At 42.1% G+C, this 15,799-nt stretch overlaps 1 protein-coding gene across 9 annotated transcripts in view; it reads left to right on the plus strand.

The window, feature by feature from the left end:
* Nucleotides 1-794: 794 nt before the first annotated feature.
* Nucleotides 795-15,799, plus strand: part of Unc5d (unc-5 netrin receptor D) — a 519,921-nt gene continuing 504,916 nt past the window's right edge. For all 9 annotated transcript variants that reach the window (XM_005066591.4, XM_013110828.3, XM_005066592.4 and 6 more), the window contains exon 1: nucleotides 795-1,158. In XM_005066591.4, coding sequence (XP_005066648.1) covers nucleotides 1,062-1,158 — 97 coding nt within the window. In that variant the 5' untranslated portion in view covers nucleotides 795-1,061. The remainder of the gene's footprint in view (nucleotides 1,159-15,799) is intronic.

The raw sequence follows: 15,799 nt of genomic DNA on the forward strand, positions 1-15,799 counted from the left end.
TGTTTGGTTGTGTGTGTGTGTGTGTGTCTTTTTCTTCTCTGAAGACTTTGAGCATGCCTTATTTTTCTTTCCCTTTACTTACTAGAAAGGCAATTGCCAGGGCGTGGACTGAAATTGACAAAAATATGTGACCAGCAATGAGGCAACTTTTGAGAACTCTGGAGATTACAGAAGTGACACCTATAACAGAAAAAAAGAATATAAAGCGTTTTGCTGTCTTAAAACAAAACAAAGAAAAACTTGATCCCATACATCCACAAGCACCCTCAGTTCACGCCCACCGTCCCCCCCCTGCGCGCTCCCCGCGCCCACTTCTTTAATGTTCACTTTTGGCCATAATTAGCACAGCCGCAGTAACGGTTCTTGGTGTTATCTTTATTGTATCCATCTGCTGGTTAAAGCGTGGAAACAGGAGAGTCAAGACTCCAAGTTAAGCCAAACCTTGGTTGCCTGGAAGCTTCTGTCACACTGAAGAGTTTAGTCAGCCAGACGCCTCCATCCCGCCGCTGGGCGCTCGCCTCCAAGAGGCTGCTCCACACAGCTCGCTTGCGGACGCGCGTCCTCGCCTCAGGCCTCTGGGCTCGGGCGGGCGCGCTGCTGCGCTGCTTTCCCGCAGGCGCGCGGAGCCCTCGGCGGCGGGGAGGCTGCGTCCGCACGTGCGGCGGCTGCGGGCTCACCTGCGTCGCCGGCGCTCGGCTCCGCCCTCCGCCCCGCCCAGGCGCAGCTGATTGGTCGCCGCCACGAGGGGGGCGGTCCGGGGGGGCTCATTAGCGATGCGGTCTCCTGGCTCAGCTTGGTAGTCCCGGACCCAGAGAGGATCTGGAGCTGCGGTCCTCACAGCGGGGACGGCGGGCGGCGCCGCAGGAGGCAATGGGGACGCGCGCCCTGTCCCACGGCCCATCCGATGTCCCGGCTCCATAGGGAACGGTGGTGGAGAAGATAGATTCACCACAGACCCACCACCCCCGGGGGAACCCACTGGTGGTGGTGCCCCGCCGTCGTGCCTCGCGGACTCGCGGGGTGAGGGAGAGGAGCGAATCCAGAGCGGAGGAGCTCGGAGCATGGGGACGGCGGCTGCGGGCGGCGGCTACGGAGCGCGCCGATGGCTCCCGTGGCTAGGACTCTGTTTCTGGGCGGCGGGGGCCGCGGCTGCCCGAGGTAAGAGCTGGGTGGATGGTGGTGCTCAGAGGAGCGGACCGAGGAGGAGCGGGACCCGCGCCTTCGGCTTGGGCTTCCCAAGTTGTGCTGGCTTCTCTCCCCGCGTGCGAAGCGCGACTCGGTGGGAAGCGGGGTGGAGGAGCTCCAGGGGACCACTGCCTCCCTATCCAAGTTTGCTATCTGCCTCAATCCTACAGGTTGCTGTGACCCGGGGGCCCTTCCCTTGAGTCTCAGTCGCTACCTGTTCTGTCTTTCGAACGCTCCCTCTTTGCTGCAGGCTGGATAGCTTGTCCTCACCACATCCTCGCTGGCCTCGGTCCTCTTCACTTTTCCTTCTTGGGCGAGCTCGTTCCTGGGTGGGCTCTCACGATGTTCTTAGGGAGTATGCAGGGAAAGAGGCAGGCGAGCGGGCTCCAGTAGAGACTGCGCTCCCCCTACCCCCTTCAGGGGAAGCAGCTGAGCTGGTCACTCAGCTCTGCGCCAAGCCCAGTACCCCTCGGGCGACCCTAGCTCTGGCTCTGAGCCAGCACTGGCTTTGCTTCACAGAGGCCGCGTGGATGCGGGAGCCCTGGGGAGCTGTGTGAACCCCGGGGTTTAACAGCGCCTGCAGTGCCCAGCCAGATAAGCAGTTGGCCAGAGGCTCCACTCCTGGCGCTTCCTCTCCCTACTCGGTGCTTACTCCAGCTAGGAAGCTCGGGCCTCCCCGAGCAGCAGGGAGATCTAGGCTTCTCATAAGCTCCGGACCCCCGCACCCCCCATCTTGCTCCCCCCCCTTTTTTTTTCTGGATCTGCTGCACTCCAGCGGAGCATCAACTTAAAGATACACCCCGCCGACCTGTTTTGAAGCGGATCACAGGCAGTTTCGGACGTGCTGTAGCTACCTTTGAAATAATCCAGAAGCTTCTCCCTCCCTGCCCTTCTTAACCTTTCTTCTTTGCTGCATGCCGTCCAGCAGGCTTAGAATAGGTAATTGCATTAAACGTTTTACCTAATACTTGTCTAGCAAGAGGTGGCACCGAGCTAACTACCTCACCTCCCCTGTCTCCTGAACGGATTCCTGGTAGCCCTGAGGCCTTTGGAAGGGTTGACAACGATCCCAAGAACTGGTATAATCTCATTTTTATAGAAGCTAGCGGTGTTAAGAGCAGTTATACTGCCTGGAAAGAAGAATTTAAAGGCTGGATGGAGGTTTTCAGTTGTATGCGTCTATTCTGTGCCTATTTGCATTTCATTTCCTGAACTTTTTTTTTTAACGGAGCAGGTTTATTTATACAAGAAAACGAGGAAAGCCTTAAAAAAAAAAAACAAGCTTCAGTGATTCCCACATGCTGTTACAGTGAGGCTTGTTTCTTTCTCTTGCTGGAAGAAGCACGGGCTTCAGCCATTTAATTTACTACGGAGAACTGGCGATTGCCTCACTGCTCAGGCAACTCTGAGTGTTTTTTATACCATGGGGGTGGGTGGGTACTCCCTTTCTTTCACAGGGATCGAAATGTCAGAGTTTCTACTTACTGTTCACAGTGTGGGATAGCTCATGGTGACTGACTCCAGGTACTGACCCTTGGAATTTGGTTTGTGGAGTTGTCATTAAGCCAGCTCAAAACAAGAGGTGGGAACACGCCAGCAGCCTCTTGGATGGAGTTTTTCTGGCTGTGAAACCAAGGCTAGCACCTCTTGTCTGCAAGCTGTTCTGTAAAGGTCTCCTGGAAAACATACTGTACTCTCTGCAGGCTTATTTACAACAAATGTTTTGCACAGATCATAGAGATGCCCAAGACACACGGAGCAGTAAATCTGAGTAGCGCTTCTGTTGTCATATTTCCGTTCACCTTTAGCAGCTTTCAGAGCTACTTCATGAAATGTGCATTAAACAGGCTACAAAACCCGTGGATTCTTTTGCACCTGGCTTTAGATGGGTGGACACAATAGAAGTTTTCAAATCAGAGGTGTTTTCCATACTGAGTCCTATCATTTCAGGAAGGTAGGATGCATTCAAACCAGGATGCTGCTTAGCAGTTTCACTGTGCTATGTATGGTTGATTGCTTCTATAGGTGATTTTTGTATTTGCAAGTCAATAGTTTACAGTTCCGGTGACTTTTTCCTTCCGTGGTGCTGGGGCATTGGACTGAGTGCCTGGTGCATGCTGAGGAAATGCTCTTCCATTGACAAATAACTGTAACCCATCAAAGATTTCTGTTGTAGGTTTGATCCAAGATGTTATGTTAGTGAACAATATAGAATTATATTATTTGCTTTGCTAGTATAGTGTTTATGAGATTCTGTAGCATTTTTTTACAGTATTTACTATATATCCATTTCCATGATGGTGGTAACATCTCTTTTCCTTCTAACTTCTCTTCCTTTCTATACCTAATATTAAAAAAAAACAACTGGAAATTTGAGGATAATTTTGGATGATTGGTTTCAAGTATTGTCAGTAAGGAATCCACTTAGGATGAGGCACTACACATAGGAAGCTGCCATAATACAGAATGCTATTCGGTTTTCTACCTTTGTAATCAAAGCTTATGCCTTGAGAGAGAAAGTTTTATTCCTGCTGGTAAAGTCTGAGGATAGCACCCTGATACCATAATTATTGTATGTTTTGACACTTTAACTTAGACAAAGGATGTTTAAAAGTTACTTGTGACCTGCTGAGTGCTAATTGAATCCACACCATGTCATAGTGATTTGTTTTATTCTTAGAAGAGAGTGCTGCTGATGGAGTCGTGATTTCCACTAGGTCATGTGCAGATGAGATCGTGTCATTAAGCAGGTTAGATGATGACATTTGCTTCTGATAACTAGGGAGGTACACTTATAGCAAAGAATGTATACATTCACATTGTAGGCATGAAGGGTCATAACTTACACATGCTCACATCTATTTCTCTTCATTTCTTAATGTTATTTGAGAACCTCTTGTTTATCTCCTTGTGTTCCTGTGTTTTAAAAAAAATGTAATCTTTTCATAAAACTGAGGGTAAATTGCCCTCCACTATCCCAACTTCCTGCCAGGCCTTTTCTGATTCAAACTCTGTGCTCTTGGCTTGAGTAGCCCTGTGGCACCTTCTCTTCCTGCCCAACAAAGTGCTTTCTACTCAAGAGATCTTTTAAGTATCTCAATTCTAAGGAGAGATTAATCACTTTGACTTATCTGATGAAGGCTGTGAAAGCACCTGAACTCTTTATGTACTTCCTCACTCTGTGAGTGCTCCATGGATGATTCTCCTTCTTGAGATTGTGCTATGAAGTCTAGGAAGCCCAGCAGGTCCCATGGGTTCTCCCTTGGTGCTCTTGGGACTGACAGGATCTGTCAGGTAGATCTCACCCAACCTTTCTGTTGAATGAGAGATTCCCTTTGCTCTTCTTTCCTAGGTGACTTGCAAACTTGTGTTTTATTTATTTGTGTTTTTTTTCCCCAGAATGCAATACCCATTTGAAGACATGATCAACATGGAGTTTTATGAAGGAATTGGTTTCTTGGGAGATAGCAGCTATTTGATATCCTTCTCTACTGCGTACCTTGTTTTGTTTTTAAACATTAAAGATCCAAGCCACATGTATGAGAATTGACTCCGAACATTGCCGCCTTAAGGAAATAGTAGAGTGGTGTGGGGTGCCCTAGTCACAAAAAGGTTCATATTTGTTCTCTCTCTCTGGAGTATACCTTTGCCCTCAGTCCTCATTGTCTTTACCACAGGCAATGTCTCCTGAGTGACACTAATCCTTGTCATCTCCATTCTGCCCATTCTGATGCTGTCATAACCTAACTATGAAGCAGAACACTGATGGAAACTCATCCACCCTAAGTCATGTAAAAGCCACTTGCTTATTCATCCCTTTGTATGTGTATGTGAGTGTTTTTGCATGTAGAGACCAGAGGTTGACATGGTGTCTTCCTTTAATCACCCCTGTCTTATTATTTTAAATTTTTATAATTAACATTTAATTATTCTCTCTCTCTCTCTCTCTCTCTCTCTCTCTCTCTCTCTCTCTCTCTCTCTCTCTCTCTCTCGGGCTAATGTGTGTGTACCATGGTGCCTATATGGAGGTTACAGAAAAATGTGCAGAAGTGTTCTCCCCTTTCCACCCTGTGAGACCCAGGGATTGAACTCTGGTCATTAGGCTTCATAGGTGGCAAGCACCTTTACCAACTGAGCCATTTTGCTGGCCCTCTAATCTCATATTTTGTCATGGAACCTGGAGCTCATTATTGGCCAGGATAGCTAGCCACTGGGCACCAGTGATGTCCTGTCTCTGTCTCTGCTGTGCTGGGGTTACGGAGTGTCCTACTTTTGCAACCCCACTTTTAAGTGGACATTTGAGATCCACAATCAGTGAGCCATCTCTGCCCTTTATCTTTCATTTTCTACACTGTTTGCCTGAGAACATCATTTTCCTCTATATTCTTGCTATTCTTTGAAAGAAGGCATTTTTGCAAGTTGGAAATGAACTAACTTTGATATTATTCAGTGTGTACCATTAATTATTATGTATATTACCCACATCATTTCATTTCTTCCTTAAAAAGTCTCATTGTGGTAAGTGTTGTTATTTGTAAGCTAGGAAGAGAGGAGCATTAGGGTTAAATAAAAACCCAAGACCATTGAAGGGTTAGGATGTGCAAGATCTTAAACCTAGTCAGTCTGACTTAAGAACTTACGATATACAGTGTAGCTAAGCTATGGTGAAAATAAGTGGTCCCTTGCATTTTGTTGATAAAAGCACTAAAATGATATCTTCATAACTATCAAGAATTATAGAGGAATTTCAAGTAGCTTAAATTTATCTGTGAATATATTCAGATAAATCTAAGAGATTTATGTTGTATGAAAACACAACTCTTACAGCATTCAGTTTACTATACTTTGGAATTGGAGTCACGCTTAAAATGCTGAATACCACTTTCTAATATGATAGCTTGCTTTTTTTTTTCTCCAGTCTTGAGTGTCAACAGAAAATATTACTCTGATTGAATACACCATCCATGGAATGGCAGATCCCAAAAGACTATTTGTTGCATGTCTTGTATTTTTAGCCTTGTTTGCCGGGGAAATGTGGAGCATGAGATTTGAGAATAGATTGTTAACATGAGAGGCTGCTGTTTCTGCTGTTTTGGGTACTCCTGCTGCTGCTGCTTTTGCAAGGCAGATGGCTAGATTCATTTATAGAAAATAGATATTCGTTCTATTTTGCATTTCCACTTTGAAAGGAACTTTTAATTGTTTGTGCCACATTGCATCGTATGGCCTTATTTTGTGCACACACGCTACACGTGGATAATTTTCCGCATTAGGCAGTGTTAATGTATTCAGTTTGGGTGGTTCTGTCTGCACTGCACTGCTGACTCTGTTTTGGTTTGGAAATTCTCTTTTAGAAGTGGGTATGTCTGTGGTGCTATGTACACTAAGACTTCTCAGCTCAGCTCACTGCTGTTGTCTGCCTTCCTCCCACTACAGGGAGCTAGAAATCAGAGATAGAAATAGTCAGGCTGTGTTTATGGGGCTCATATGGAATCCTGCAGGGAGGTTTAATATCCCTTAGGAGATGTACTTGGGAGCATTTTGATTTAGTAATTGCTTGGATTTGGACTTTGACTTATGTATAAATAAGGTGTATTGGAAAGGGACTTCAGTCTAACCAGGGTTCATTTATGTTTCACATACAGACTATCTGGTGTCTGAAGGTAATTTATACATCATTTTTAGTGTGGCTTGGATTTCACTAGACCCATGTTGCAAAGTTTGATATTTTGCAATGTGGCATAAGGTAGGTGATCCCAAAATTCTGATGTTGGACTTTTGTAGATTTGGATTTTTGGAATACAAATGACCAAACATGTATTTTCTCTCTTAGATTACGTTTTGCCTACCCCACATGTTATAATATTTTCTAATATTTATCGTGTGTGTGTATTAAGTATATTACATGGGTGTGCATGCAACACTGTTTATGTGTAGAACAGAGACAAGATAAGATTGTGGTCATTTTTCTCCTTACTGCTTTATTTGGCATTTAACTCAGGTCACTAGGTATGCACTTACCCACTGAGCTATCTTGTAGACTCAAGGTTTACTTTAATGCCCAAGTTTTGCCATGGCTTCATGAATAAGGGCCCCAACAAGTAGAAACCTGTCTTTCAAGGGAGGTTCAGTAATGATCTTTAGTTAGTGCATATACAATCATCCCTTGTGTCTGTACTGAAACATGCTGTGGTTCCTTATTAAAAACTGGTATAGCCATCATATATAACATGCATGTCTTCCTGCATTCATGATCTCTGGGTGTCTATAATTCCTAAAACAATACAAACACTGTATAGAAACTTAGGGTACTCTTGTAAAAGTTGGGGTTATAGAGTTGGTTAGGCAACAATAAAATACATTAGTATTTTTTCTAATGTGTTGATATGCAATTTGTTGAGCAAATGATATACAACAGGTGTATGTGGAGGACCAACTGTATTGATTTTATGGCCCCAAATTCTGTTTCATAAACTTCAAATGAATCTTTATATCCTGGTAGAGACCTCTGTAAGTTATCACATGACTACAACACTGTATCATAAGGATAGGAGGTATCAGGTGGGAACCTGTCATTTTGACCTCTGGAAACTAAGGACAAACTTTATAGTTGCCATATTGTCATCTGAATTGAATGCCGTGGTGTCTCAGCCAGAGAACTCAGAAAATGTGGCATCCATCCAGAATGTGGTTGTCAATGAGGAGGCCTAGGCAATCTATTGGGCCTTGGGTAGTAGATCAGTATTTATTCCTGGCATACAAATGGGCTTTGGGTGCCCATCCAACAATGAGAGACACACTCTCACCCTGGACTCTTGGAGGAGGGTCTAGGCCCTGCCCTGGATGAAATGACAGACTATGGATACCCTCATGGAAGGCCTCACCCTCCCTGGAGAAATGAGGGGATACTGGGGGGGTTGATGAGAGGTCTGAGAGGAGGGGAGGGAAAGGGAGAGGGACCTGGGATTGACATGTGCAGCAACCTTGTTTCTAATTTAAATTTAAAAATTAAAATTAAAAAGAAAATAAGTGGACCCAGAGGCCATACCGAAGAAATCATGTTGAGTAACTCAAGGGTCCAACCATTAGGAGGATAGCTACAGCCCTGTAATATTATTCACAGATTTTAGGAATACACTAGTAAAGAAAATTGACTAAATAGTAGATACAATTTGCCTTGAATCAAATTTGTGGTAAGTCCTTTAGAGTTGCCTGGATGCCTTTGGTGGATTCTGATAGGACAGTACTTACTATGGGGTTATTGTCTTTATTTAAATTCAATTCAATAGATTTACTGGGGAAAGAGGAGGAGCCATAGGATCATGGGTTATAAATGTTACAAGGTAATGTTTGGAACTCACAAATCAGTGTTTTTCAAATGATAATGTTCATTTGAATAACAACAAATCCTGTGAAAAGGCATTCTGATTTAGTAACCTGAGGAGGGAGCTGAGGAGGGAGTCTGCATTTCCTGGGAGCTCCTAGATGGTCCTGTCCACAGGCCACTTAGATGATCCTTTATGGTGCTGAATTTGTTTTTCATTAGCAAACCAATGTGAAGTAGGCTTCAATACAAGAATGAAAACAGAGTCCTGTAGGAGGGTAGAGAAACACAAATGTCAGTGTTGATCAGATAGACATACAGCGACTTATAAACCAATAGACATTCATGGACACCATTGAATGTCTTGGATTTTATTTTGAAATAATTAGGGGTCTGAGGTCTGAATCTCATTAATTTCTTGTAATATAGAGGAAATTGACTTTCCCAGAATGTGCACAGTGTTTCCAGTGTCATGTTTCTTAAGAAGCCGTTCTAGCCCTCTTCAGCACTCCTTCAGTTTATTGTGTTCTCTTGACTTAATTTCTCTATACTTCAGAGTCATTTGGAATTCTGATAATTAGAGAAGTAATCTGTAGAAGAAAAATATTGTTTAAAAAAGTTCAGCTGTGTCCACTTTGGCTATTGAGGCTCTCCAGAGGCTCAGGTTGCTGTTGTTAGGATATTATACAGGACCAATGGCTTGTTGTCTGTCTCTCTTGCTCACCATTGCCATCAGTCACCTGGTAGTGGATTTTTCTTCAGCACAGTGGCCTTTCTCACTGTAACCTTACTATGCTAAGATACAAATAATACTATGGTAAAACTTCTACTTTACTTGCAGAGTCAGAATAAAATAGTGATTTTAAGGTATTTACCTCCACAATAGATTATTATAAAATCTGTATCCTTAGACTTCAAGAAAGATAATTAAGGTAATACATGTCATCATGAATGTCTCTTAGATTATAAGGTATTTATATGAGATTTGAAAATTTTAGTTTGATTTAATTTGATTAACTGGTAGTCATGGTACACATGACATAAGGTAATATTTCAATGTACATCAAATCAGGGCAGTTGACATTTCCTTCTTTTTATCATTTCTTTGTGTTTTGGTACCTTCAAATTTATATCCTCTAGTTCTTCAACAGATATTTAATAGGTTGTTATAAAGTATTGTCACCCACTATGATTAGAATTCTACAACTTCTTTCTTCTGTGTTCTGATACTGGTTTTACAGGAAATTTCACAGTGTGATTGTTTTTATGGTCCTCTCTATCTTCACACTGAACACATAAGCACCACCACCACCATCACCAGCCCAGCACTAGACTACTACCAGCACTAGACATGTAATATACATGGGTCTTCAATTGGTGTCAGAGCTTTTTCAGCTACATTATCATATAATTCTATTTTATTACCAGATACAGTACTTCTTCTCATATTATAGTTGGTCTGTGGTGGTGGGGCTGTGTGAACATGGAGAAAGAATGGAAATTAAATGAATGGAAATTCTCCAAATGTCTACCTGACCTTCCTGGTTTGCGGTGTTAGACTTCTTGTGGTTTTCAGCAGAATTGGCTTCTTCTAGGGAAAAAGCAATAAGGAATATGTTGGCAGACTGAGGGAAAGTGCAGAAGTGACTGTATTAAAAACAGCATACTGAGTTTCAGGAGGTCGCATTTATTGATTGTCGATCTCAGTGTCTGTGCTACTGGTGCTGTGTTCAGGAAGCAGTCTTCTGTACCAATTCATTCAAGGGTACCTCCCATTCTCTCTTTTAAGAGATTCAGTGTGGCTGGATTTATGTTGAGATCTTTGATACATTTGGACTTAAGTTTTGTGCATGGTGATAGATATGGATCTGTCTGCATTCTTCTACATGCCAGCATCCAGTTATGCTAGCACTGTTTGTTGAAGATGCTTTCTTTTTTCCATTGTGTAATTTTAGCTTCTTTGTCAAAAATCAGGTGTTTGTCAGTGTGTGAGTTAATATCAGGGTTTTCAGTTCAATTCCTGGTCTACCTGTCTGTTTTTAGGACTATAGCTCTATATTATTTGTAATAGCCAGAACCTGGAAGCAATCTAGATGCCCCTCAACTGAAGAATGGATACAGAAAATGTGGTACATTTATACAATGGAGTACTACTCAGTGGGGGGAAAAATGGAATCTTGAAATTCACAGGCAAATGAATGGAACTGGAAGAAACCATCCTGAGTGAGGTAACCCAGTGACAAAAAGACAAGCATGATATGTACTTACTCATATATGGATTTTAGACATATAGCAAAGGATTACTGCCTACAGTCCACACAACCAGAGAAGCTAGGAAACAAGAAGAACCCTAATGGAGACATAAATGGGCCCTAGGAGAAGGAGAAAGGGACAAGATCTCCTGAGCAAATTGGGAACATGGTGGGAAGGGAGGGGGAGCTAGGAGAAAGAGAAGGGGAGAAAAGGAGGGGAAAGGAGGACATGGGGGATCAGGAAAGTTGAATCCGAAGAAGAAAAGAGGAGAGCAAGAGAAGAGATACCATAATAGAGGGATCCATTATAGATGTAAGGAGAAATCTGGCACTAGGGAAATGTTCAGAGATCTACAAGGATGACCCCAACTAATAATCTAAGCAATATTAGAGAGGCTACCTTAAATGAACTTCATTGATAATGAGATTGATGACTACCTTATATGCCATCCTAGAGCCTTCATCCGGTAGCTGATGGAAGCAGAAGCAGACACCCACAGGTAAACACTGAGCTAAACTCCTGGAATCCAGTTACAGAGAGGGAGGAGTGATGAGCAAAAGGGTTAAGACCAGGCTGGTGAAACACACAGAATCAGTTGACCTGAGCATGGGGGAGCTCATGAATCCCAGACTGATAGCTGGGAAACTAACTTGGACTGATCCAGACCTCTTGTATGTGGGTGTCAGTAAGGAGGCCTTGGAAATCTATGGGGCCTCTGGTAGTAGATCAGTATTTATCCCTGGCATACGAATGGACTTTGGGAGCCCAATCCACATAGAGGGATACTCTCTCAGCCTAGACACACGTGGGAGGGCCCAGGCCCTGCTCCAAATGATATGACAGACTTTGAAGACCCCCCATGGAAGGCCTCACCCTCCCTGGGGAGCAGAAAGGGGATGTGATAGGGGGTTGGGTGGGGCAGGGGAGGATGGGGGAGGGAAAGGAACTGGGATTGACATGTAAAACAAGCTTGTTTCAAATTTAAATAAAAAATAGAAAAAATAATTACTCAAAGGTTTACTTTTACTTCTCATAAAACTTCAATGTCAACAGAAAAAAATAGCACACTGAAACGTGGCGAATATGGTAAGTAAAATCAGTTTAGGTGCTTGCTAAGAAACTTCATCATCTTAAATTTCAGGAGATTAGGTCGGGGATATGAATCAGTGATGGAGTGCTTCAGCACAAAGCCCTCAGTTCTATTCCTAACACACACACACACACACACACCTGTACACACACTCACACACATGCATACACACCCCTGTATACACACTCACACACATGCACACACACCTGTACACACACATGCGTACACACACAGGGAGAGAGAGAAAAACATGTGCATAGAAACACATATATACCTGCATACACACTCACACATGCATACACACCCTTGTACACACGGTCACACACAATCATACACATCTACCACACATGCATACACACACACAGGGAGAGAGAAAAACACATGCATAGAAACACATACACACCTGCATGTGTACATGCATATTTAGAATTGAAGTAAGTCCATCAACAGTGTCACAGTCTAAATACCTTGTCCTTATTATTAATTTTGAGTGTATGTGTTCCCCATGCATTTTTTTATCACCTAATGAGGTCAGAATCTCCTATCTTGTGTTTGAAAGCAATTTAGTGGCCCAGTGTAATTAGACTTCCAATAACATTTTCTGTAAATGTCTTTAGTAATTATTTAACCCATTTTAGGAAAATAAGAATGATTATGCATTTTCCAAAGTAAATTTTGATTCTAGAGAATTAGTGATTCCACTGTGAGCCTTTTGGAGGCAGCCATGTACAGCATCTGTAAAGTACATGTATCTGTCACTTGAGTAGCAGACCTTAGAACTCCCATCCAAAGTCAGTTTTCTGAAGATTGCATCTGAACTTTTCCTAAGTTGTTTCCCATTTTAAAAAAAGGAGAAAAAAAAAGCAATCAGGAGATTCACAGATTTTGCTGGTGTGAGGTACGTGGGTGGGATGGGAAGTGCTTGGGGTTTGCTCTAAAGAAACATGTCAGCTTAACAATCTGCCATTAATTAATTTTGTTAACTTTTGAGCAAAAATAAATCCACCTGATGTTTTCTAAACTTTAGCAGTTAGCCTGACATACGTGTCAGCTCCTGGATGTCAATGTGAAAAGACAATGCTACCATATCTCATGTGTTAGAGGAGACAGTTGTACAGCTAATTATTAATAATTATCAAGGTGCTAAGTGCTGCAATGCATGTATATCCCTGTGTATATTATAGATTAGTGGACTGTAATATATCATCATTATTACAGCATATCATCAAAGTTCTATGCCATTAGTTTAAGTGGCATTAGTAACACTTAAGCTTGAGATATAGTCACATGTTTTTACTTGAAAATCATTGTCTACTTGATGGTACTGTCAATTTTACATATAGACCTCATCTCTAGTTTTTCTTGCCTAGGCTTCCTTCATGTTGTTCTAATACAGTAGACTAGCATGTCAATAATATAGGTACCTATTAGAATTTGGATACCAAAACTTCCTCCAAAAAGCTCCTGTCTCCTGATGCTCAATTTCAAACCATGTCTTTATAGACAGCACTTCTGAAGTTACTGGATCATAAGGGCTTTGACCTAATCAATGGTTTAATTGATTGGTATACTCAAAAATCAATTGATAGGCTCAATGGAAGGAATTGGAAAGTGTGTAAGTTAGGTAATGATTGGAGTAATGTTGGGGTGTGCCTTTGAAAGACATTTCCTATACACACACACACACACACACACACACACACACACACACACACACACACACACACACACCACTCATATTCTTTATCTCTCTCTGCCTCACTTACTTGCCATGGTGGCATTCTGCCTCCCTACAGTCTATAACAGTGGAGACAGTTGATCATGTGCTGAAAATCCCTAAAACCATAAGCTGAGATGGTTTACTTGATCTTTGCCAGACTTCGAAGCAGGGTAAAATCAATCTTTTCTAAGTTGTTCTTGTCAAGTGTCTTGTCATAACAAAAAGTGGCTAACAGTACAGTTCCATGCATCAGTTTTTCATTCTCATTTTTCAAAATGAGAATTTACTCAGTCTTTTTGGTTCCTTCCTGCTTTACAATTACATGATGCCACCCTTTTTTCCTGGATCACTCATTCACAGTAATGTGATCATTTCATAAGATGTCCTTTGACATTTTAAGTATATATCAAAACCTTCAATGAAAGACTCTTGAAGTAAATTTGTAAGACAAGTTAATGGGGCTTTGGGAATGATGCTGTTGCCTTGGTCTGATGCATTCTTCAGGAATATACCAATAATAAAAGACATTTAAGTTTTGATTACTCTTAAATCGGTGTCAGTGAATATGTCTACCTACAGGTTGAATATCCCAATCCCAAAAGTCTGAATCACAAATGTTCTCATGTCTAAAGCATTAAATTTTTGTATTAGGGAGCTTGGCCAGTAAGGTTTTTGCAAATGTCCCCAAATGTTAACAACTCTAAGACTGGAAGTGCTTCTGGTGTTGAACATCACAGGTGCTTAATCCCTGTGGGCTGAGCAGAAGTAGACCCAGTAGTAAACAGCATAAAACGGCGAAGTTGCTTCACTAGAGCGCCTGGCTGTTCCAGCAAGTGTGTGGTCGGAGTGGCTGAGACCGGCTAGGTTGATATTTTTCTTTAAGAAGAAATCAGATATATAGAATTTTATATTAATTTTCCATAATTGAAATCTCAAATTAGTTTGCTAAACATTGACACAAAGGTCAAAGGCTGTGATTTCTCAGTTTTCCAGACCATCTGAAATCAATGAAGAGGACCAGAGTGGGCATGTAACGCCTTTTCTCTATGTGTGAAGTAGCTTTGTTTCCTGGAAGAAGTAACGCTTAGAGAGGACCTTTTAGCTTATGTTTTACTTTGCTGAGTGTGGAGCTCATGGCCACCTGCATGCCAGACAAGTGCTCTACCACTGAGTACATCACGTCCTGAAGTGACCTTTATTCAATAATTGATAAGCCCTGATTTGAACACTACGCTTATGTGTCTTCTCACACCATTCTCAAAAACGTCACAACATTTCACTGTGGAAAGTATCTTTCTAGGACAAAGCCTGCTGTTTATATATGAACAAGCGGGATCACGCGAAAGAAAGCAGTCAGGTTTGTCTGGGTTTGCCATGGACCCAGACCTTCATTTTCTTACTGTTGTCCTTGCTTCTGTTCTTTTCAGACTCAAAGAAGGAAAGTAATCAATAAAAGCACAAAGGATTTCAAGAGAATGACACCAGAAGACAAAAGACTATTGATTATTTTTCCTCTTGTCAAAGGATGTTTTCCTTTTATTTAATGTTTATATTTTTCTGAAATTTCTTTGAAGTAAGTTATACCTAGTCTTTGTTCTGAATCACTGAATGATGGCACCATGATTTGAAGGACGTGAGTTAGTGCAGTGTTAGGATAGCTGACATTATTAAAGATGTTTGCTTGACAGATTGTTTTGTGTTTGGAAGAAATTCAGAGCTAGCCTTAAGCTTCTGTATCCTTGCTAATACATTTGTTGAATATGAATCCAGGAGCAGAGTCTAAATATCTCCTACACATAATTATTTTGAAAAGAATCTATTCATAGGAAAGAGAACATATTCACCTCATTTCTACTAATTTACGTGACATTAGTGCTGTGAATTGGAGCAGCTCACCTTGTAGCTTATCCAAAGGAAGTCATTTTAGAGAGCATTTTGCTACCAGTCCCGAATTCTTACTAATCCCTGATTGTTCCTTGTTTAAGCCTGGGTTTCACAAGTGGAAAGGTCAGGTTCATCTGTCTAAATAGCCTGCTGAGCCTAGGTTATCTGCTGGTGAGGCGTCCCTGGCTTCAGTAAGTATTTATGTTGCTCACTTAAGAGGACACTTGTTGGGGAATATTATTTTAAGTTGTTTGGCTTTTGTTTATGCTGTATTTGTTAACTTTGTAAAACTGTGTTACGGAGTCTGTCTGAAATACCTGGTGGTCTAATGCATTGCTGAACG

This window comes from Mesocricetus auratus, unplaced genomic scaffold, assembly GCF_017639785.1.
Source record: "Mesocricetus auratus isolate SY011 unplaced genomic scaffold, BCM_Maur_2.0 Super-Scaffold_100026, whole genome shotgun sequence".
In the NCBI taxonomy this organism is placed as follows: Eukaryota; Metazoa; Chordata; class Mammalia; order Rodentia; family Cricetidae; genus Mesocricetus; species Mesocricetus auratus.